At 36.5% G+C, this 25,341-nt stretch overlaps 1 protein-coding gene across 1 annotated transcript in view; it reads right to left on the bottom strand.

Moving 5' to 3' along the window:
• Positions 1-936: 936 nt before the first annotated feature.
• LOC111925676 (semaphorin-5A) overlaps positions 937-25,341 on the bottom strand; it is a gene marked incomplete at its 5' end in the record, with an annotated part of 64,725 nt that continues 40,320 nt past the window's right edge. Inside the window, 6 exons of the mRNA XM_086872691.1 lie at positions 937-5,894; positions 7,254-7,465; positions 9,703-9,750; positions 11,819-11,974; positions 13,324-13,494; positions 21,639-21,857. Coding sequence (XP_086728817.1) covers positions 5,775-5,894; positions 7,254-7,465; positions 9,703-9,750; positions 11,819-11,974; positions 13,324-13,494; positions 21,639-21,857 — 926 coding nt within the window. The remainder of the gene's footprint in view (positions 5,895-7,253; positions 7,466-9,702; positions 9,751-11,818; positions 11,975-13,323; positions 13,495-21,638; positions 21,858-25,341) is intronic.

Genomic DNA, 25,341 nt, shown 5'->3' with positions numbered 1-25,341 from the left:
GGCATAAAATCTCTCCTTCAAAATGACAAATACTCAGCAAGATAGAAGCTGTGATCATTTTCCCACAAGCTGAAAAAGCAAGGGGAAAAGTATGTGAGAAAGCATCTAACTTGGATCTAAAAAGCCAACAGGAAACAGAAGGTTTGTCAGTTCCGAGTACACATTTCAGTGTGCTTTAACTTCCATCATGAATTAATCTAAGAGCATCCCATCTCTATGGTGCATTTTTTTTTTCCTTTAGTGAATGGGGGAAATAGAAGGGGTGCACACTCTAACTGGCTGTGGGTGTTCATCCTGTGAGACTAGACTGGAGCTAGTTCAAAATACACAAGTTCAGCACCAGCTTTACAGACCTGCTCCTCTTGCCTTATCCTTTTTGCCAACAAGAAGGATATTTAGTATTATCAAAATGCCACCTGTATGGTGGTGGTCGCTGCTTGTGAGAGCATTTCCACCCACTCTGGTTAACCTGGTGCTGACAGTGTCACCAGTTAATTTCTCACCCCATTCTGACTAACAATTGCAAATTTTCACAAATAACTGCTGCAGTCAGGCTGCTTTTTCTTGAGTTACTAGTTGGCTTGATTATCCAGGAGCTTAAAGTCTGGATAGCCTCACAGCCTTGGCTGTTCCCAACCAGCCTTTGCATTCCTTTGACACTATTGACAAGTTTGCCAAGCTTCCAGTCACATTCGTCTATGTTTTTGTTTTCACTTCTGCCTACCCTTGCTTCTGCTGGAACTGAAATTTTTGCCAAACCTCCCAGGTTTGCATATTTCCCTCTTTATACCTTCCCAGTTAGAGAATGTCATTGCATGGCAACACAATGTAAAGTATTCATTTAGTGACACAGAGCAGTCTAGCTAAAGGCTATTTCAGCCATACACAGGTTCATTTTTGTGGAGAAGAGTAGACAGAAAAAAGGGAAAATGTCCATAGATCTCACAATCCTTCTTTATTTGGAAGAACAGCTTTTAAATTAAGTCAAGCAGTATCTTGTTTTATCATTCATTTATTTAGCAAAGAAAGGAATGAATTAAAATACCCCACACAACGAACACGTAATTATTCCCTGATATCAAGATGCAGATTCACTTTTGAACAATTTTTAATGAATCTGGTTTTTTACTATTGAAGTCATCTTGTACTGTGCATGGATTTGTGCAGAAGCAATATATTTTTGGCTCAGTTCTGTAAACACACTAAAATAAGTAACTTGCTACATCTATACCATTGAGCTTGGTGTGGTTACTTATGTGATGACTAAAATTATACTCAAGAGCCTAGCTTATGCCATGGAAATGACACTGAAAATTAGAAGTATATCTCTTTAGGCTCACTGCAGTGTTGGTGGAAAGACACAAGCCCACATCAGGATGTAACTCAGTCTAAGTATGTTTTCCTAGATGAGACATAGACGATGCTGGTGGCAGCTACAATTAAAATTGGCCAGATGCCTCAAGCAGAGCAAGATAAGCTTAGACCAAACTGTTTACAGAACTGATCTCATACAGCAAGGCCATTACGCATTCAATCAAGATTAGGAATGTGCTCATGATGTGATGATTTTATTAAAACTGGTCCCACATTTAAAGAAGTGAATATATCCATACTATAATTATGAGGAAAAAAATACTGAGAATTTAATCCTGTTAACATTTTACTTATATCTGGGACCTCTTACATTCTTTTCTGGTTTGAACAGCCATATGGCCTGATGCTCTGAGAAATTTCTTCACTAACATAAGTGGTTCAGTAGCTCTTGATTTGTATGCTGGTGTGGTATTTTCCCAGACTCTGGTGTGGATCTCTGGTAGAGTTAACTGAATGCACACTATCCTATATCCATGTGAGACTTTAATCAGTACTGCTTAATAGGCTGGAAATCAAAGTCATTTAAGACCCATTATTTTTTTCCACCCTCTTATAAAATTCCCAATCCTATTAAAAAATATCTCGATTAGTTTTAGCCAAACCACACTGCTTCAACATCAGGTGACTGCAAATGGCTGGAAAGGCTTCTACATAGAGTAACCTAAAAAGGCCATAAAGATCATCAGACTCAAATCAACATCCAAAATATATCTGCAAACACAGCAGTCCATGTTCTAAGCAACTGAGGTACATATGCTATGATTCAGACATAAAAAATAAGCAGAAAAAGTTCTTAGGCATAGTGGAGTTGGCCAATGAGTGCATATACTGTGCAGGATATGACTGTCAGTCTTTCTTCCTCCTTCCTCCATGCAACAGGGCTACATGGCAACAGCTCTACTAATTTTCATTTATCTGCCAAATTGTTTGCATTCAAAATAGAGAAGCATTTTTAAATTTATGCAATCAGTGTAAACATGGTTAGCAATATTAACTAATGGCATCAGAGGTAATATAATTATTTATCCAAAATAGATCACTTTATCCAAAAGAAAGGATGAAGGTTATCTAAGTATGGCATTTGATGAGTAAGGTACAATTTGATTTTCCCTTTCAAACAGTATAATAATGCTTTTATAACCAAATCCTTGAGAAAATTTGAGAACTCTACAGGCTTAAACAGGGTTTGCAGGAAATGCCCACTTATTATACTTTTGACAGAAAGAAGAATAAGAACTTTCAAGAAGAAATAGACATAGTTTAATAGGGGACCTGGTGGTGCCAAGTTAATTGTTGGACTCAAACATCTTCCACCCTAAACAATTCTATGAAATCTGCCTTTTCAGCTTCGTAGCCTATTGTAGAAAAATTGCTAAACAAAGTAAGTTGAAAATTAATAGATACAGCACTTTGCTTTGCTCCATATACTAGGAAAAGCTGTACTAAACTACCTGGGCAGCTATATAGAATTCAGAAGGTGAAAATACTTACAACATGTGTAAATAATGATATACACTCCAGTGCATCTGGGATCCTTTAAAATTACCTAAGACACAAATATCTAAAGGCTTTAAAACCTGTTGTCTCACAGGTTTTATGCATGACAAGGAGATCTTGCCATCAAATTTTTCTCATTTAAGTGATGTGAAATTTCCATGTTTACCCTGCTGCTTCAGGTAGAGTTTTAAATATATTTCTACCTGTGATATAGAACAATTAATTTAGGAAGCTAAATGACAAAGAAAAATAATTAAAAGAAACACTTGCCTGACATGCTGGCATGGGAGCTGCTCAAAGACCTGGAACACCTGAAACAAACCTCTAAGGAGAGGGAAGTGTGAGCAGACTGAGCATCTGCTAAATGGATTTCTACCTATGATCATGCAGAGTTAACCAAGGGTATTATTACTACATATATAACATGTATCTAATATATGTATTTATGCATGAAAAGAATTAAAAATAGATCACTATAAAGATAGGTGCACCTCAAACCATTGAAGAGTTAGGAAAAAGAGATCATTTCAGTAATTGTAATTGAAAGGCATAAAAAAAAATACATAGTTCAAATATTTTAAAGATATTGGTCTCAAAACAATTAGTCTAAATATAAAATCGAGAAGTTGGACTAATGTGCTCTTAGTACAGGGGAAGAAAGGAACAATGCTGCTCATATGTGTGTATGTACGTGTGCTGCTTTTTCTTGGCAGTAGCAACAATATAGGTTTTATCTTATTTAAATATAAAGTTTATCTTCTGCCATGAACACAGTAATTCAAATACCATCCTGGTTATGATTTGGAAAGCTTTTCTCCCCTCTATTTCTAGCAAAGAAAATTTTCTCTTACCCAGAGCAATCAGCTAATTTATTCCTGGAAAACCAAATCTAACGTGAAGTGAAAAATCACAAATTATAGAGTCTCAACATTATTATACTTTCTGGAGAAGAGTTGGTGTGAAGGTGAGGGGTTTTCATTTGACTGAGTTAGTAATAGGGAGGACTGTTCATCTGGGAAAAAAATGTGTGGCTGATCATAATTACTTTAATAGATAGCAAATGTGTCTTCATCTTACTGCATAGCATTTTAAAGACCACTTTGAATTTTTTTTATTTTTCTGTAGAACAGATTGGAAGCATAGTGCTACATTCAGATCTATCCCCATTCAAAAATGTAGCTCACTGCCATGAGTAGATACAGTATCTACCACTGCTATGGAAGTGTTTATTGGTACTTTTTGATTTTTTTATACATAGTTGTGAATCATTATAATCTGTACATACTTTCCTCTTTTTGTCTCTCATAACAAAACTTAATTAGCAAGGGCTCTAAACAGAATGTACATTTGATGTATCACTTATACCAAATGATACATAGAAATGTATCATTTCTACTCTGCTTCTCCTTGCACATCTCCCTAGTACTCTAGTGCAATGGTCTTTGCTTTTAGCAAGAAAATGAAAGCCTAGTTCTTTAATTTTTAATATTAACTTTTGATTTCTTCTCACAAGCTTCTGAGAACAGCAAATGCTTCCTTGCTACTATATACTCTGTAAAATCTCACTCAAATCCCTGCAATTTTCTTTTTAGTTATACATACAGAATTTCAGATACAAAAATAAAAATGTCATGAATGTGGGTGAAAATGGACAGGACAAAGAAAAATGGTATAAGACTTTGTGTTTCCTCATCTACCACTACAAAAGGAAATAAAACTGATAACTTAAAACTCAAATAGCATTTTAAATATTTATATCAATGAAGGCAACAAGATCATCACCTGAAACGCCATAAGAATGTTCCTCTAGGGATTGACTGATGCAGGTCAGACATGGCAGCAAGATGAGACAGCCCTTTGAAAATGTATCTATATTCTCTGAGCCAGCTTTGTTTGTCAGACCTGTGCATATAAAGTAAAAGCTGGAAAGAAAAAAGCAGATCTATGATTATGCCTACACACCCCGAGAGCCAGAGATGGCACACAATCCATGGTGCAGTTGTACTGTTCTCTGGCCAGACCTGTGGCAAGTGCCACAGCCATCAGAGACAAGTCTGTCCCATGGGCTTGCACTAGGTAGAAGTGCCACAACAAACCCAAATGCTGCAGCAAGGCTGGGTTATTAACGACACAGAGAAAAACCTCCCAGTGTGCTTCTCCCATCTGCCCTCCTCCCTTGGCCTCCCTGTTGGACATGCCCTTCCACACCCTTGCAAAAATTAAACTCAGCAAGGTGAAAGCATTATGTGACTGGGCTGTTCTTGCAAACTGGAAGCCACTAACTCTGGAGGTGTCTGAGTTAATTACAAGATTGTATCCCTCAGTACAGCCTTAGTACTTCTCTGCACTCTGGTCAGCTGAACTGCAGTCAGAGTGATTCACAGCCCAGGAAGATCACAGATCCCAGAATTGCTGCAGAGGATCACTAAACCACGACATTTCTTCTTGTCATCCCCAGCACCTTGTGAGCTCTTTTTGACAGGGTGAGCTTCAGGAGAGGGCTGACAGCAAGACCCCCTTTTTACACCCCAAGGAAATAAAAGACAGTGCCTAAAAAGAAAATTAGATTTGTACTTTTTAAAACTCCAGAATTACTTAGTTACTTGTTAGACAAATATGAGTGGAAATTTATGAAACTGAGCAAAGCAACGTGATCCTCATGAGTGGTCCAGCAACACTGATGGGCTACAGCTGCCCCTGACACTGAAGGCCAACCTTGTATTATAGAAAGAAAACGTCATGTCACAAAGAGGTGGTTTGGGCTTTTGGTAGCAATGGGACATTGATGGCTTGGATCATGCTTGAAATGTCTCTGAACTTAATCTTTGAAGCCTCAATCACATGAGCACTTGAAGGCCTTGGAGACTGGGGAATTACAGGAGGCAAGAAAATACACAAGCCCATTAGAACTCGTCATAATTATTGAAATCTGTAAAATAGGTATTAGAATAAGTCTTTGCAGTAAGATGTGGATTGAAGTATTTGTTTCTCTCCTCTAGAATCAGGTTGTTTTTGTTAAATGCCTGGGAAGAAAAAGAAAAAATAAATAAATCAGAAAATGAAAAGGACATAGGGAAGATAACCACTAAGTGCTCTTTCACCAAGGCAGCTTTTGTGGCAAATATCTGGGTAGAGTAAGCCAATCAAAAATGCATTGAGAAATACCTATACATTTACAGAAACTTGCATCTGCAAGAAGCATCTTCTTGCATAATCACATTCCTACAGAATGCAATTCTACTTTAAAAAGCCAGGGATTCCCCCTCCCAATATTACAAAACTAATTTTATAATTCTAGGAATATTTTTAATCATATATAGGCAGTTCTTCCTATTAGAATTAGTGACTTACTATATTTTCTCTTTACTGTCTTAATTCCCTGATTTTCAAGTGGCAGAAATGTCTGAAGGCCTTAAGATAATAAATCCTGGTTTTTTAAAAAATAATACTGATATTTAGAATATGAATTTTTAAAGGATTATTTTTTGTTGTTATTTCTGTAGCTATGTAGAGAGATGATGTGGCATTCTAAAAATCTACAAATTAGGTTCATATTCCACTGCTGACTAGAAGATCCAGAGTTTTCTTGCTGTTTTTAATGATTTGCATTAAAATTTGTTGAATTAGAAATAAAAATGCAGAAATTAAGAACTGGATTATCCAGGTAGGATTTAAGAAAAATCCTCATTTGCAGAAACGCTTTGCAGCTGCATGAATAAACTTTGTAATCTGAAGATACTGAACTAGGTATTTTCAGAATGCACATCCTTTCTTAATTCAGTGGATCTGAAAAGCAGAGTTATTTTAAAATGTCACAAAAAGGAAACAGAAATTTGGAAAAAAATGATGAAATAATATGGATATCATTAGAGATTCTCAGTTTATCTGTACTGCTTTTTCACAGAGTAGTTTGGCTATAAACACTAACTGAGAATCTGACCCAGAATATATTCACCAGATACATCTCCCATATAGAGACATAGTGCAGGGAGATGAACAGTGCCCTTGATATTGGATCATAGAGCCAAAGGACTTCCTTGAGTATATGCCATGGTGAATGGCCCGATTTACTTCTTGAACAAGCCTCCAGGGAGCACAAGTAGGAAAAAATCCCACAAAACTACTTGAATGATTTTCTTTTTTTCCAGGAAAACCTGATGTATAAATTACACATAAATGCAAAACCCAACTTCCTGCTTAACAGAGGTTGACAAGTGAAAGGATCTGCAATTAAAATACCTCAAGTGAAATCAATCTACTTTTGTCATTAACAATCAGCATAAATTGAGCTCAAATGCCACTGTGGAAAAGTATCAAGGAGAATTCTTTTGATACTGGAGAAATGTCCAGGTGTATAGAATAGCTCCTAGCCCTCTGCTCACCTTGATGGCTTCTACGGAGTCATATTTGTCCAATTTGTTAATGTGGTTGGTGATGCTGGTGTTGAGTGGAGCTGGTGACACTGGGTGGATGACAGTCGCATCGTGGGACTGCTGCTGGTATCGCTGGCAGTATGTGTAAACAAGCAGGGTGAGAAGGCAACCAAGAATTGAGCTACTTAATCCCACTGTGATCATGTGGAACATGTTGAACTCTACAGAGCAGAGAGAAGGCAACCTTAATTTAAAGGCAGTAGCAGTAAAAGCTTCAGCTTGGGGAAAAATGTAGACAAGTGTTTGATAAGGGAATTTTCATGCGTTTCCCTGAAACATCTCAATTGCAATGGTTTATCCCTAGAGTAGTAAATTCATTTTACCTCCCTGAAGGGACCATTATAAGAATCATAGATACCCATACATCCCTGTTAAGTAGAGATCATTGAAAGATGTTTGAACAAGTTCAGAACACAAAAGAAATATGAATTTCATTCCATATGTTTGAATAGTTCATCAGGTTATTTTTTTCAGACGGTATAATACAGACTTGTTCTATATAAATTATGTATATAGTGTACATAAATAGTTTTTTTGTTTCAGTGAACTACAATACCACCTCCTCTGCCGCTATTACCGTTCTTTCTCTTACACACAGTGACTTGTGGCAGAACTGACAAAATCCTTTTTAAGCCCATTCCTGCTTTCCATAAATGCATTCCATATCCTTTTATTAGAAGCATCAGCAAATGTTTTTCCATCCCTGCTTTGATTCTTGATGATTACCATTCTTTTTGTATCTTGGCCAGTTTGTTCTCTTCTCCAGCTCTTGGAATTTTTTCTTTATTTAAAGGGGAGTGACAAAGAAATGGCAGCATTGTAGAGGGAAATGGGAAGTGGCAAGAAATGGACTCCTTGAATCTCAATACACCTTTTAAGCATGGCAGCCAGAGAGTGCAAAATCAACAACTCAGAGCCCAGCACCCTTCTATCAGCTCTGCTCTTCAAAGGTACAATGGCATCAGACCATGGGAAACCCTCTCTACCCACACAAGGGTTAAAACTGAGAGGAAGCCCATTGCTCATTAAACTGTAGGAGGGAACCTGAAGCACAATCATTCCCTGATGTTACTGAACAGAACTACCAGATCAAATATGGCACCAGTAGGATTAGCTCAAAATAGACAAGTTGCATTGTTATTTTGAAATGGAGCTGTGCTTTTTGATTTACTTTAGGGAAGAAGTATCATTGAGAAACTCATGTTGGAAATTTAATCTTAGCATGATTGAAAATTTGTTTGTTGTTGCTTAAATGTAAAAATAAAGGATTTTAAACTATTATACTGGTGCTAGTCTTAAAAACATCTCTTAAACCTTTTTCACTGTAGTACAAAAAAATAGGCCAGTACATGTGTCTCATTTTTTGTAAAACCTAAGGCAGGACCTTTACATGCCTACTGAGTACTTAGAAACACAAACTAATATTAAGATGATTCAGCTGACGGTATCAATATACCAGTCTATCACTAAAATATCCTTCTACACCTTTATGAGTGTTTCCCAATGCTGTAGAACTTGGCAAAATGCTTTCAGAGTATCACTGTTAGTTAGCAAAAAAATCAAATTACATTATCTTGGCTCCCATAAGAAATTACTATTTACACAAGTACTCTTGCATAACCTCTGTATATTCACTGCCCTTCATTAGGTTAAAAATGCAGCTTATTTTTGCATGGAAGAATACTAGAACTGGCAAGAGCTATTACCATGATGACACAGACTAAGCGTGATAGCTCAGCACATTAAAAAAAAAAAGTTCATTTTCCTTCTTCTTATTGTTATGTGGTTTTAAAAGTTTTTCCTTTCAAGATCATCATGACTCTCCAGAATGGAATGTTTTATTTACTTTTTAGTTTTATCTCTGGCAATAAAGTTGAAAATGAGTCCCAGATAGAGTCTGGGCTATTAAATTTGTTAGCAGGCTGGTTGTCTGCTGTTTATTTTGAGTCTAAAAGAGGTTTGTGGACTTAATATCCTGAAAATGATGGAGTAACAAATTTACAAATTTTGACCTTCTGATAACTAGATTATTATAGGTATTTCTTTTTGAGTACAAGGGTGACTGCCACACTGACAAAGAAGAAAATACAAACATCCAATAATGCATGTTCTTCTCTCAAAGGTCACCAAACAGATGGATATTTAATGAGAAATCCTGTATCCTTGTAGTAACTACATTTTTCTGTACAAGTTACTACTTTTGTCTGTACAAGTGTAAATAATGAGAATGCAGCATTTAGAAGGTAGAATAATACTAAGGTATTATTAAATATATGTTATTTATATAATATATCTTATATTTATATTATAAAATATGTATTATAAAAGGTGAAATAAAAGAAAAAATGGGGAATCAATATTTCAGCATTTAATAGCCATCTCAAGCTGAAAAGCTTACCGCCACATCGTTTCTTTTCTATGCTGCTGGATTGTGCCACAGGTATTTCTAGAAAAATAAATAAACCACTTAGGCCAAGGAAAAAAAATACTGCAGAGAACTTCTAGTTAGATTAACATAGTAAGGGTTTAAAAATTCATTCTACTACATCCACTTCAAATTCAAGGTAAAGAATATTTTTACTATGTGGTAGAATTAATAGAAAGGACCCATGATATCTTCAGGTTCCTTAGTTTCCCAAGAAAAGGCAGCAATTTATTTTTAATTCTTGCCTCAAAACATCTCTGGAATGAAATGGATGAAATGCACATAGAAACATTCTTTGTGGAGTTTAGGCTCGTGGAGAAAGACTTGATTTACTGAAGTAAAATTAACTACAGTTTAATTACCCTGCGTTCAAATGTGCTCGTTACTTCTGAAGTCACATCTAGCACTAATGTGAAAAGTGGTAATTTATACATATTAAAAAAAGATGACTGCCAATTTCATAGGTCTCAGTTGTAAACTAATAAAATGCAATTCTAGCCTGTATCCTTACAATTTTAACTTTGAAAACACAGAATAAAATCTGTTGGCAGTCGAGCTTTTCCACTCCTTACTTCCAGACCATGGTTTCTATTAAGGGAAGTTCTGCCTTACAAATCAGTCTCTTGAACCTCTCTGAAAGGGTCAAGGATCACCTGTATACAATTGGGGTAGCTGACACAGTGTACCTGGATTTCAAAAAAGCAGAATTTTGAGTTCTTTGATAATTCCTTTTCAAGCAACAAATGAAGTGAGGAAAAAGATACAGACATGGGCTACTATTATGTGCCCAGTTCTTAAAACAGGAAGGCTGCCACTTCTGCAGGCATTAGTCTTTTCAACCAAGAGCTGAAAGGAGGAAACCCCTGAGTTAGAGGACCTGGATGAGTAAAAGCGAGCCAAGTGAACCAAAGAAAGCAAGATCGATTTCCTAAGGTGGGTGTAATGGGCATGATCCTATCTGCTGTGTTACTGGTAATATAAGGAGGAGTAGCAAACAGACCAGAAGGGCAAGAGACATGGTGGCTTGTTTGAGATTCTGAAAATGCCTACCTTCTAAAACATGATGTAGGACTTATATTGGATTAAGCTGCAGATTCACAGAATGTGAATATTAATAGATCTTCAAAAGCCTTAGAAAAGGGAAAAGATAATGTGGGAATTTTTGCTCTCATACTAACATTTTTCATGTTAGTTTTAGAGGAAAATCCTATTTGGGAGTTAAAGCATTATGCACCATCCATAAAAACAGAGTTTAACTTTGCCAATGTCTTTATTACGTTGTACTATAGTTTACTGCATAGTCACACAAAGCAAAGGTTGCTGCACTGAATAAAAACAGCTGCATTTCAAATGATACATTAAAACATAGATTTTTCTGTCTGTGAAAAGAGCCCTAGCTTTTTTTTAATGTACACAGGGAGAAAGTCAACTGTTAACAGAAGTGCATTGTGACCCACCCATACTGTTGTGTGAATTTAAATGACTCCTGTGATTTTAAAACAAAAGTACAATCCTGACTTTCAATGAATACTATAGTCTAATACATAACATGACTGTCCACGATGTACTTAGCAGTCATGGGAGATAAGGACTAGAAGCAAAGCTAATAGTATTTACCTTTCTGAGCAGTTATTGATGTAAGGCACTCTCTGAAATTATTTCCAGATTAACAACCACAGCACCCATTTTGTACATGCAAACCAGAAAAACTACAGCAATGTTTCTTTAATAATCCAAGTCTCAAAAACACTTAAAATAAAAAACAAACTATTTTTGCTTGCTGTGTGTACTCGTCCCCAGCTACCAAGTAGAACAGAAGAGACCTGCAGAATACTGTGACAGTGACTAACCAAAGTCTCAGGCAGTGTCAGCAGGGACAACTCCACAGCACTGGGTGCCACGGGACAGATTTTTATGTACACCTAACAGATCTAACAACACTGTCTCTATACAGTAGACCAACATCCGTGTGCTCACAAAAGGCAAGTTCTTCTTCAGCTCATGGATCTGCACAGTGCAGTCTGGCACAGTGCTATGCCTTGGTCCTGAAACCTGAAAACTAATCCTTCAAGGAGCTAGCTGATCCCACCTGGTATAAAGTTGGAGTCCACAGCACAGGCTCGGCTCTCTGTGGCATTCCCTGTGCACTGGCTGCCCGCAGGAAATAAAATGACACACTGTCGAACACGGGTCTGGAAGCCAGACAAGTCACAGTCAGACCACTTGGACCACTCAGACCAGCTGTCTGCAACAGGCAGAGAGGGACACACTTCAAGTGCATTGCGTGACAAAGAAACAGCTTGTTTTTCTGAGTTAGGACAGAATTTCTTGAACGAAGATGAATCAAACCAACCTTCACCTCTGTTCTGCATCTGCTCCAAAATTTGGGTCACAGGAAGGTCAAAATAAGATGAAGACATTATTTATGAATGTTTGCAAACTGTCATTTATAGGAAAATGGTGGTAGAATGTAAGTGCACAACAAGAGAAATAGCTACAATACCAGTACAATGAACACCCCAGCTCTGAAACTTCAAAGATGCCTTAAAAGGATTTCAAGGCAGCTATGCAACTTCTGCATAGGAATGTACACAATTTGTCTCAAAAAATCAAATAATCAACTAATGTCTGTGCTTGGCGCTTTTTTTTTTTTTTTTTAACCCAATGTGCTTTAATTTTGACAAAGTAGGTACTTTTATTCTGCTGGAACATATGTAGTGCCTAGAAAAGGAAAGAATCATAACAAATAATATGATCCATTCAAACTCATGGGACATGCACTGCCTCATCATATGAGCAAAAAACTTTTGCTATGAAGTCCAGGAGCTCTAAGTGAAGCAAGTAATACAGTATGGTATCAGAGCTTCTTTCCTTTTGCTGTAGCCTGTAATCCACTAATTACCAATAAATGAAAGTTTATGCGGTTTTAATCTCAATTTCACACTTAAAATACATTTTAAAAACATTAGTTTTCTTTAATATGAGTCAAAAGGCAGAATCAAAGTTACAGAAATAGACATGATCCATAATACCATTATGGAGACATTTCATCTACTAAGCATTCCACGGTCATTTAAAAAGGTCAGGTTTTTGTTCCTTGACTTCTAAAGTTGAAGAAAGAATTTTACAAAGACCATGGAAGTTTTCTTTGTGTTTTATATGAAAACAGGGCAAATATTATCTACCTGGAGGACCTAGTAATAACATGTGTTGAATATTATCCTCAGCAATTTTATTGCTGTGAATGTTTGGTGTTGTAACAAAAGCACTTCTTTGTGATATTTTTATTAAAGGTCTCATAAATAATTTGCATGGTCCATTTCAAATTTTACACGATTTTTCTTAATCCAGATTCAGATATAGTAATTTAGATTTTAATATTTAAAGAGGGAGGAAGGAGGTAGTGTCCTGTAGAACATATTATGCCTGTACTTTACTGTAACATTGTAGCATCTAAGAGCTGACTGTGCACCTAATAAGGTATAGAAATTACTTGCTTCTGAATAATTGATTAAAGACATCATGTTGCCTAACTGAGAATGCCTTATTCTGGGGCACATAAAGAACAAAGATGGTTGGGCTAATTTGCGATACCTGGACATGGCTGTGTGTTGCAGAGTGCTTCTTCAGTGTGCAGGCCAAGGCAGATATCACCTCCATATGCTGGGGCTGGGTTTGTGCAGGAGCGGGTTCTCATGTAATGCCCTCCTCCACATGTTGCTGAGCACTTTGACCAAGATGACCAACAAGACCAGCCTCCATCCACTGAAAAGACAAAGAATACTGTATTTTTCCAAGCTGATGTGAGACATGACATAATCCAGCTCATCTTTGTCATATTCGGCAGATCTAATTCATGGCCAACTGAAATTATTGGATATTTTTAGCTGCCACTGAACATAGCTCCCACAAATTTAATCACAATGCAATTTAATTTTAAAAGGCCCTGGTATGCTGGAAAAGCCTAACAAAATTACCCATACATATAAGACATTTTTAGTGATTATCATAATATTTTTAAGGGCAAAAATCTTTTTTTTATCTTTTCCTTTTCTTTTCTCAGTTTTGAGGAAACAAAATACCAAAGCTTGTTTTGCAGAAATATTGTAAGCTCAGAGTAGTTTTTTATTGATAGAAATAAAACTTAGGCAAATAATAGCAACAGAAGGATGGAGGAATACAGAATTTGTTTCACAACCCAGGTAGATTGCCTTAACCCTATAACCCATTTCAAATGATCTAACACAGTTGTAGGATTTAATGGGCCAATATAATGTTACAGTCTTAACACAGCTCTACCACAGATGTCAGAAGTAGGACAATGGCAGAAGTTTAAAAAAAAGCAACACACATCGACAAAAAGGAGTTGCCACTTTAAGTTTCTAAAACAAGTTTTGAAGAATAAATATTATTTACCTTCCCCTCCCCACCCCCTTTTGCATTTACTAATTCAAGTATGTCAACCTCTTGTCAGAGTTTTCACAGCATTCCTCTGAAATGTAGGCTGGATTTCATGGGAGACCCATTTTTCGTATGGTTTATGACACATGGCCATTAGCCAAGATTTAAATTAAAGTTCACCTCATTGCCTTCAACAGTCTAGCTCCTTTGAACCCCTTTTATTAAAGCTACTGCTCCAGGATGTATTTCTGGTATTTACAGCCACATTGCAACCCATTTGCCAAAGCCTTTGTACCTGCAATTTGTACACAACAAAGTCAGATGTAGTTCTCCCAGGGAAGTATTCCTTCTGCAAAGAATCTCAGTCTGGGATTTTTTTAGTTTTTTATTTTTTTGTTTGGTTGGTTTTTTTTTCAAAAAAGAGACAAAATATAAACTTCCAAAATTTTCAAATCCTACAAGAAATAAATTTGTTTTCAAACCTCTATTTAAAGTGTTATTAGTTGAATTCTTATGGAAGTAAATTATTTACCATGTCTTTTTGCTCTTTCCTATTCAATTAATGAAACAGCCTTTCAAGGAATAGTTTCTACTGGTTTTCTGAAATGCTATTCCATCAATACCTCTTACCATTAAAAAATTAAAAAAATCTTAAAAAAATTAGCTTACAATGAAAATATCTATGTGGTATTTGCTTTTAGATTTTCTCTTAGATGAGATGTAGAACATTAAAAAAAATAATCATCTTGGCTTTGCAGGATTGAATATCACAAATGCACTTGCTAAGCTGAGTAGAATGATTTCTATGCAAATTCTTCAACAGTGAGAAAATGAGCTAGAATTTTTCTATTAAAAGCTATACATGCATTTTTAATGTCATTTCAGATATAGTAGAGATTCAGGTTCTCAATTGCTAATCAAACAGATAATTCACTACTGCATACCAAAGACTATTTACTAATCCTATAACTGAAGTTGTTGAATATACTGCATTTTATTCCCTATTTTGTTTGTTTGCAAGACCATCTTAAACATCAAGAAAGCATAGACTTGGAATTTCCTTGCTAAGAACTGTAGTTGTGAAAAATCTTGCAACTAATTTATCTGAAGTCTGATTTGGCAGACAGGATTTCTATAATCTGGTACTACATTCCAAGTATGCAATGTAAATAAATTATTTCCATTATTAAGGAATTCAGTGATTTGTGCATCCTACAACAAATCATCATGCATGAGAGAGTTTTATACTACCTATCATAAATAAATACTGTATCTCATTAGAGTATCTGACTTGCTCTCTTACTCATATTTTTCTTATTCATGCCGGAAAACAAACATGCCTTTTTGCCTGAGATAACTCTATTAATACAGCATTATGCAAACTCATATCAAAGAAAGCCATAGGTTGTCTTCAGTGCAGATGAAATATACTGTATAATTTCATAACAATTTCAAGACATTGTATCTTTTATTCAGAACTTGCAGGTTTTTTTGGTTTTTTTTAAATCATGTCAAATAAAAGCAGAAGCTGTTACCCAAGCTTTTTATTTCATATGATATTAAGGCTTTACCATTCTAGATACTCCCTTTTTTCTTCTTTTCTATTTTTCTTTTAAGTGATCGTTGACTAGCTCAAATGAATGATCAGAGGCATGTCTGCTGCAACATATAGATCTTCATGAAACAGAATTGATTCTGCCTGAGATTATCTACACAGAACATAAATTGTCTGCAAACACTGCCAGTGCATCATTCACTGTAATGGAGGCAGTGACCCCCAACACTTTCCTACTTATTTTTCAATAGACCAGAGTGAGAATTACAAATGAACCTGCATTTGAAATTGCCATCGATCTACAGGTGGCTGAGAACACAGAGACTGGTGTGACACCCAGGAACACCATGTTCCACAACTGCAGTGATCATGGCTGTAATGTGTCTTCAGATGTAAAAGAAGAAGCCGGTCTGGAGAAGGTGGGGAAGGACAAATATAATAGACTATGTTAGATTTGATCCTAGTTGAGCTGAACAGTGCAATTGTAACTGTTGGAGGTTTTTTTAGCTGCCTCTAACCTTTCAAGGACTATTGTAACTACCACTTTTATAAAGTCCCCAGAACATTTTCTTTTCAGTAACAGAGGATAATAAGGTATCATCATGGTTAAATAAGATCAAAGTGGGTATTTACTGCTTGAGCTTTTACAAGACCTAAATAGAGCTCTGTAGTTTCTTTCATCTTTAAGTTGCTTAGCAACACAACACCATCTGTTTGTGTTTTTTTCCTTTTGTCATGGAGCCGTTAATTTCTGTCTCTTATTGGAGGAAAAATACTAAGCAGCAAGGAAAGTTCCAGTCACTACTGTTTCTTTACATAACAATTTCATAGAGATGTTGGACAAAAGAAAGTCATTAAAGTAGTTCCACATTGAAAGATTTAAAGAGTCTTTACATTTTTAGTCAATTTGCTGAAGCTGGTCCCTTTAGGAAGAAGGCTCTTTTTGGCTAGGAGGGTGCTATCAAACAGTGGTCTTTCCTTTACAGTAAAGCAAACAACCTTTTGCCTACTGGCCATTGTTGAGGTTAGTATGTGTATCTTCACTGTAATAAAAAATCCACATGCCATAGGGAAGAGGATGTGCCAGGAAGAAACAGTGTACAGAAATGGGATCTCCTGAGATCACAAGACAAAACATCCACACAACTGGACAATTTCCCAGATGCACTTTGGGTTTTACAAGGAAGTGTGGGTAGACACACTGACCTCACCTGCTTTCATGAGAACACAGATGAAATTGCAGACTCTTTTATAAACTGTCTTTATGTTGGGCAGCCTACTACTCCCTTCCAGACACTTAGGGATCATCCCATTCCGCCTCACTTAGTCTACTGTTTTCTCCCAGTCCTGTGGGATACTGCTGTGTGTTTCAGTGTGGGAAAAGAACAATTTTTACATCACAGTTTAAAAAGGCAAAGTCTTATTTCTGTGATACTTTTTATTCATAAAAGCAATGCTGGATGACACAAATAGTCAAAACAGTGCAGTGCAGAATCACAAGGCAAACAAATGATTCTAAGAAAAGAACAATAACAAAATCTATGGGTCCACTTGGGTTTAAGTCTGTAACTGAGACTTTTAAGTCAGAAAACTAACACTTGCTTCAAAGAGCAGGTCATCCCTCTTCTTGCTGGCTATAGAAGCAGCCTAGAGAGATCAGTGCATATTATGAGATAGGCTTCAGGCTCCATTTCCTGAAGTATTTTTTTTCCTCCTGATTTATGAAGCTACCGCAGGATTAATTTTACTCTTTTAAATACATTCTTGTTTTTTTGTGGCCAAGTATTAGTTCAAAGAAAAAAATAATAGGAGGAAATGAAAACAATAAAGAAGAAAACAATAATAAAAAAGTGAATTAAATAAAAAGCAGTTGGCTTTAGAGAATGCATAAATAGCGTAAATAGTCTCAGGGATTTTTGTATATCTGAAACTCATTACTGTTATTAGCATGTTCAGTGATATATGAATTTATTCAGATCTTCTCAGCTAAAATGTCACAACTAAACTAAACTAGAACTACTAGAATAAAAATCTGAAATTGGTAAGATCCCAAAACATTGTCATGAAGCATCAAAATTTCAAATCTAAGAGATGGAAACTGTCCTTTCCCTCCGATCCTCCACCATGCCCTGAGCAGAAGAAAGAAGACCTGTGGCTTATGCTGCTCAGTGGTGCTTGCACAGTTCTTCTTTAAATGTCTAATTAAGGCATATCAGCCAAGTGTCCCCATGTCCCTATGCAAAGGAATATAAGAGAAGGCAACAACAAACAAAACAAAACACAAATGAAGAAAAGTTGTCTTTTTCTACTGAGATAATTGATTCTTCTGCAATACTATGAACTAGGACAGTGTTCTTTAGGTTTAGTTGTTTCATTGTCATGTAAACAGATCTTATACTCAGCAAATTCCTGTAATTTTTTTCAGATTTGAAGAATTTATCATTCAAACAACATCATCATCTATTTGTCTTAATGATCTTGCAAGCCCCGAAGGATAACAAAACCCTGATATGACTGATTTTAGATTCCTTTTATTATTGACTTAAGATTAGTAACCTGAAGAAAACAAATGTCAGTGAGCATTCACAGATCCTTTCCATAGTTATTGAGGCTGTTCAGCTCAGTTCTTGTCAGCTTAATGCTATTCATATCTCTGAAACATAAAAAAGAGCTAAGGCACAGGTTCAAAGCTTAATTTGCTAGGGCAAGACAATAGTTCAAATTCTCCTGCCCCTCAAAGTAGCTTAGCCAGATGGAAACAGGACTGAGAACATGCCTTTGCCCTATACTGGCTCACAAACTATTTCTGCAGCTTATTTGGGAGAGTGATATTTAATTGAAGGCAAAAATTGTATGAGGGATCATTCTAAAACTTGAACAATACAGACAAATGATTTTCCAGGACCTGGATACAATTTCTGGCACTGTTCAATTTACTATTATATATTCAGCTTTCACATACTATGAGCAAAAGGCTCAGTGACTGCTACCAATCTGCTCATCAGTGGACCATTTACTACTGCAGAAAAAATTCAGTTTCTCTCTCCTCTTCAGGCTTAAAAAAGGTTTAATAGAACTTACTGAAGGCAAAGTCTAGATAACTTCTGTAATTTTTTGAAGTTCTTGAATCCTACATTTAGCCATCAATTTCTGTTTATTAATATATTAATAAGTATATTTAAGATGCTGCAAGTGTTGCAAGACACTTAACCAAACAGGGTAAACTTGTACACTTTGATTGCAACCATGGGCTTTTTCTTTGTTTTAGTCCTTCAGAGCACTAAGAGAGGATGACACAGCCCAGATTAATTCACTGAGAAGTATAAAGTCCTACTGACTTTCAGTATGACTTAAACACCACTTAAATACCACTCAGTATATTTCTCTATCACTCCCCATTCTCAGAAGTTTACATCATGAGCAGTTTACATTATTGCTCTGCCTGCAATAAGCAGAAGAGGAAGCAAAGCAGAACTGAGCTTGCAGTGGCAGAAAGGCTTCTTTATGGCTTCCATCGTGCCTCTGCCTGCTAGCCAGAATATTTCTGGAAGTATAATGACTGGGCTGGAATATTACTAAAGGGTTCTGTGCCAGAAAGGAGCATGTGAAGCTGTTCTTACCCTGAGGGAGCTCAGGAAAATCTTAGACAGCATCAAATTCTTTGCTGCAATTTTAATTCTAGTACTAGGGAAAATACTTTCAGGTCAAGGTCAGAACAAAATCCCTTTACATTCCTTAGCCCTTCTGTCTCTTTTATTAAAAATTAAGAGAATTCAAATTTATTGGTGTGCTTCTCCAGTAAGAATTTACTTCCCTCCTACAAGTTCATAATCAGGTCTAATTTATGGATAAGCCTTATTCTGCAATAATATTTTACTCTACCATGTCTCAAAAAAAAAAAAAAAATCAATTACATCTAGTGCTTGCGAAGTTTTCCCTTCAGATTTATCTGAGATCTGATTTAGTCTCCTATATTTTTTTTCTTAATTACTGGCAAACAGTATTTCTGTAGCTGAGGAACTTTGTGATTCCTTGTTGCAGGCTTTGATATATCTAAATACTTCATTCATTCTCTACATCTTTATTCAAATTTGCTTTGCTCTGAAAAGAAAAATAGAACTTGTCTCTAAATAAAATTATTAGATAGATTAGGGCACCACTTCTCACTTCAGAAAGGTCCACCACACTTTATATCAATTCATCTTTTAAAATATTTTCAAATTCAAAGTGCAGTTTTAACTTTCGCCTTAAAATTAATGTTTTTAGTCTGAGGTATTGTTTATCTCATAAAAAACTAGGGCCTGTACAACAAACTTGTAAGTGTGTTTTAGTGGCTAAAACAATTTCTTTCAAAAATGTAACAGTGAATAGCTGCAGAGCTTAATAAAAATACCACTTCTGAAAACTTTTGACTTAAACTTTAAAAAAAATCCCCAAGTAGTCAAGACAAAATTTAATTTGAAAATCAACAGCAAGGGCTGAACCACAAATCTAGCTCCATTTTATAGATAATTTGTGTCAGTTACTTCAGTATGGTGATACAATCAGATATCTCAGAGCTTGTGAGCAGAGCTGGTACTTCATACCACACCACACACATACTTCCAAGGAAGCTCAAGGCAATGTCTTATATCCTCCCTCTTGTAAAGGGAGACATTCTATTTGCAAGAGAAGCAGGAGCCAATAAGGAGTTGCTATGTTCTAGGTTGATTCACCTACTGCATACATCCCTGGGAAGGTTTGCCCATGTTGGTACAACAGTCTTCTAAATCTTTGGCTTAATAAATTACTGCCAAACAACTTGAACAGTACAGTTACATGAAACAGAATTATTTATCATTTTATTATTCTGGAAAAAGTAAGGCGCTATGATTTCAGTCTGGGAACTAATGAATCAGATCATGCACTAGGGCTGTGCTCACATGGAGAAGACTTGGACCACAATTTCCTAATTGTCTGAAAAATGCTGGCTCTGTTGGTTCCTTTCCACCTCTCTTCAATAAAAGAGAGGTGGAATTGATACAATACAATAATTGATAGAATTAAATTGTATACTTGATACAATATTGATAATTGGTACAATAAAAGAGGTATGAAAGCTTATTTCTAAATTTACTTGTTGCTGCTGGAAAGAATTGAGTCTTTCAGTCTTCTTTCATTCTTCCTCTCTGTGGTTTCCTATCCTTAAATGCTCTCTTCCTAAACCAATAGCACCTTCTTTTCTTCATGTATGCTCCTATATCTTTCCCCTTTCTTTTCTCACAAAGCCTCTGTAAAGCTCAAAATCATTTCAGTTTGAATGTCTGTTTTATGAAGGGTGAGACATGACTGAAACCAAGATTTTTTTCCCCCTAGGTAGGAGATACAACAATGATTTTTAATCCAGAGTAGTTTTGTGTAAACATATATTTTACTTGTAATCATTTTCATAAAACCATAAAACCACTTTAAATTAAGGAGAAACTCAAGATTCCAAGAACAATCTTTATGGAGTATTTGAATAACCATCTAATTTGGTGATCAGTTATGAACCTTATTTGCTGGTGGCTCTATACTTAAAAGCTATAAAAGATTTAATGCCAGCAACCACTGTGATGACAATGATATTTTGAGTTTAAATAAAGACTAGGACAGATTTCTCATATCTTGCCAGAATTCTTATGTATTTTTTTCTCTATAAGTTTACATACTAAAATTATATTTTTCCAGTCAATCTCACAAATGAAAAAAGACATAGCTGTTAATACTACTGATGATAAATTTATTGACATCACATGGAAATATTACCCAAATCCACTTATATTAAAAAAGTAAACTTGAACTGTAATTGATTTAAGAACAAAAACAAACCCAAAACTCACCAACTAAAATAGAAGAACCCCAAACCAAATATTGCAAAACCTTGAAGATGAGCTATTTTATTTTCACTTCTTTAATTACATTTGAAGCTTACCTGGGCAAGGCAAAATATTGCATTCCTGGTACTCTAGAGATGGGCCAAGGCAAGGAAGTCCCCCATACTTGGGCTCAGGATTGCTGCAGACCCGTTTGCGATTCCGAATACCTCTACTGCAGTCACGACTGCACTGAGACCACGGAGACCAGGGTGACCAGGCACCATTGATGGTATGAGCAGAGTATCTTCCAGAACGCAGGAAGTCCCCTGACAATCCTAATAAAATAAGGATTGAAAAAGTAATACTGAATTAAAACAGTATCTCACTCCAAAACAACCTTTTCCTCTTCAAATTTACTTCTGGACTTATAATAGCAAGTAGTATGAACAGGAGGGTTTTGTCCTTTAGTCTCACAATCACAATCTAACTTTATTCTCAAAAATCTGGTCCATAATAAAAATTTCATAATCACTTACACAGAACTACAGTGAAGAGTTGGATCCAAAACTTCAGTTAAAACTTTATGGCTGCATTGACTCAATGAAGAATGATAAAAATTATTTCTCTCTTGCACAGGAATTGCCATCAGAAAATCTCCAAATATATTACATAGACATAATTTCCTCTGTTTTACAGGAAAAAGGTGACAAAGGACACAGGATTGAGCTTCCTGTGACCACTCATCTAGCCAGCTCTCCTGGTCCTCCTTCAGGACTCTGCCCACTCAATCCACCCAGCCTTCACTGCTGCTGGCTGTGCACAGAGGCTCATGGGTATCCCATGCACTGTACATGCACTAGCCATATTCAGACTTTAGATAGTGTCCACTAAGAATTCCATAAAGTCTAGCAAAACTGCCCTTTTGTGAAAAGCAGTGTTTTGCCACTTTAAGAAACAGTTTATTTTCCACTGAGTTGAAGTGTTCTAAGCCACATATAAACTATGAAAATCAGCCTTTTGGAGACACACACATCCACCCCATAGAAAATTCACTTTTAAAATACTCATCTGGCAAGTGGAAAACATATTTCTAAGTTTAGTACAGAGTAAAGGCATTAGATTGAACAGCAAAGGATGAAGTCCACAATTTATTGGTGAGAGGGGACACACAGATCTTCACAGCATTCAACCAATAGACCTGGATATAGTCCTGGGTGAAGTTCTAATAATCTGCAGCTCATTTAAGTACCTCTGTCACTTTGAGGCTTGGTTTTGCATGAGAAAAGACTCCTTCAGCTGTACTAAGCACAAGACTGAAATCACCCTTGAGCTGTAGCCTTACCTCTAAGCATCATTACTAAGCATCTCCACCAACATTACTAGGATTTCCTATTGTTGCCAAAGCAGTTCACCTTTCACAGTGGAAACTATGATTGATGGACCAATAACTGCTGCTTTTATTGCAAGTACTTATTTAAGTAGCTGTGATGAGAGAAGATCCTGTGAATGGTACTTCAGCCAGCAGAGGATGTGACCAGTATTGCCAACATAAGTACAGATGAACTGTATCATCAACAGTGGAGAAATGCAGGGGATTGTTTGCATCTCTAACTGCAGCACAAATTTCTTAAGAAATTGTTTTGTGCTCTACCCACAGGCATAGGCACTGTGGAAGTATGAAAGGAGATAAAGGATTGGAAGATTTACTGAACAATGCCATGAGGACCCACAGAAATAATACTGGGAAGAGTCTGCCCAACAGCAGTTCTGCACTGAACAGGATCAGCATTCTGCATAAGCATGATGAAGGAGCCTCTTATTTGCAGTGTCCACCCTATTTCTATCCATGATTATGGCATTAGTAACACTGCTTAACTTCTTCCCCAAGAAATACATTCACAGTCGTCCCAAAGTAGAGGAAGGTGTGCGTATTTTTTTTCCAACTTGAAAACATGCTATTGCATGGAATGATGATGCATTGACACAGAAATACTGATAATAAGAAACTGGTGAAATGAATAATAAAACAGTAGAATTGCAATAGAAAAATGACTAAAAATGGATAAAAATTTTCAGGAATTTTAGAGGGTAACTATTTCTCTCACACTGAACCAGATTCTATTACACAGATATTAAAAGCAGTATTTCAAAAAATATAATACAGATTCAAATGCAAAGAAGGGAGCAAGTACAGAGAAACAGAATGTGAATAATGATTACAGGTCCACTTTCCTGCTCTGTAACACCTTTTTTTTCAATTTGGTATCACTCTGGTCATGGAAATTCTCAACTTATGTACACAGTGAGCTGTGAGAACAAAATAATTTTATATTTTATACCAGAATTCTAAGCCAAGGATTTTTTTTAAGTTATTAAATTAAGAACAATGCAAACAGTGAGAAAAGTATTAATCAGACCAGACTGCCAGTCATTCCATGGTGGAACGCTGGACCAGCTTTCTCGTCCCTGCTTCCTGTGTTGCCTGCCTGCCTGCCGCCACCACTGAGCTGAAATCACTCGCCGATTCGAAGCTGCTCACATGCTTTGACTCAGCCCTTCTCAGGGCTATTTCTCTAGAGAAGTTGCAGTGCTCAGAGCTTTCTGTCGCCGCAGCAATTCCATTCATAAATCACTGCAGGGTGTATCACTTCATAAGAATACTAGAATATTCTGAAGATATTTTTGCAGGATATGTGTAGCTTTTTAAGTCCTGAGGAAAATGTATGACCTTATCTGACATTATGGTATTAGATTTCTTGTGAATGGGGACTGGGGAGTGGAATCTTCTAAGGGAAAGCTCTAAGGTAGTTTAGCTCTGAAATAGAAAAATATTCCAAAGAATCTTTTCAGTGTGGAATTTGGTCTGCAGCAAGTGTGCCCCTGAATTTTCTTCTTTCCAAAGAATTAAAAAAATTATTATAAGGACCAGCCTATTCACAGTTTTACAGCAGTTAATACAGTGTTCATAAAGGGGCTTTTAGAATTTTCTAATAACTACACAATAAAAAATTAACATTATGTCATTAACAGCATAGAAAGTGACAAGATCAGATGCATTCTGGAAATACTGTTCTATATATCCCTTGAACAATATTACAGCCTTTTACAAGGGGGACAAGGGGACAAGGTGCACAGATGAGGGAAGAAGAGTAGACATTACTTATCTCAACTTGAGCATGGGTTTTAACACTGATTCCCATAACTTCTTGCTAGACAAGTCAACAAAGTATGAGCTTGATAAGTGGACAGTGTTGAATAAGTGGAATATGTTGAAAACCGGCTGAGCAACTAGGCCCAGAGGAAAATGATGAACCATTAAGAGGCCAGCTGCAGAAAAGTCGCAAGGTTCAATCCTTCTTAACACTATCATTAATGACTTGGACAAGTTTGCCTTGACTCTGAAGACTGACTGTTTAACCAAAGGGTTGTGTCACACTTTGACAAAGCAGAGAGAAACCTCATGGAGTTCAACTGGGGAAAATACAGTCTTGAATCTGCACAGGACAACCCCATGCAATCATACTTTGAGGGCAACCACCTAGAAAGCAGCTCTGCAGAGACAGATCTTGGGGTTCTGGAGGACAGGAAGCTGAATGTAAGCCTGAAATGTGCCCTTGTGGAAAAGAAGGTGTTTGGGTTACATTAGGAAGAGTTTTTCCAGAAGGTCAAGGAAAGATTCTTCCCCTCCAGTCAACACTGGTAGGGAGCCCATCTAGGGCTCTGGAACCAATTCCCGAGTTCTTCAGCTGAGAAGTCCTGTTTATTAACTGAGGTGGTAGAGGGGATGGGGAGCAATACACAATTAATCAAAAGATTACA

The sequence above is a fragment of the Cyanistes caeruleus genome, unplaced genomic scaffold (assembly GCF_971803275.1).
Source record: "Cyanistes caeruleus unplaced genomic scaffold, bCyaCae1.hap1.1 HAP1_SCAFFOLD_74, whole genome shotgun sequence".
Taxonomy (NCBI): domain Eukaryota; kingdom Metazoa; phylum Chordata; class Aves; order Passeriformes; family Paridae; genus Cyanistes; species Cyanistes caeruleus.
This window is presented reverse-complemented; position numbering and strand designations above follow the sequence as displayed.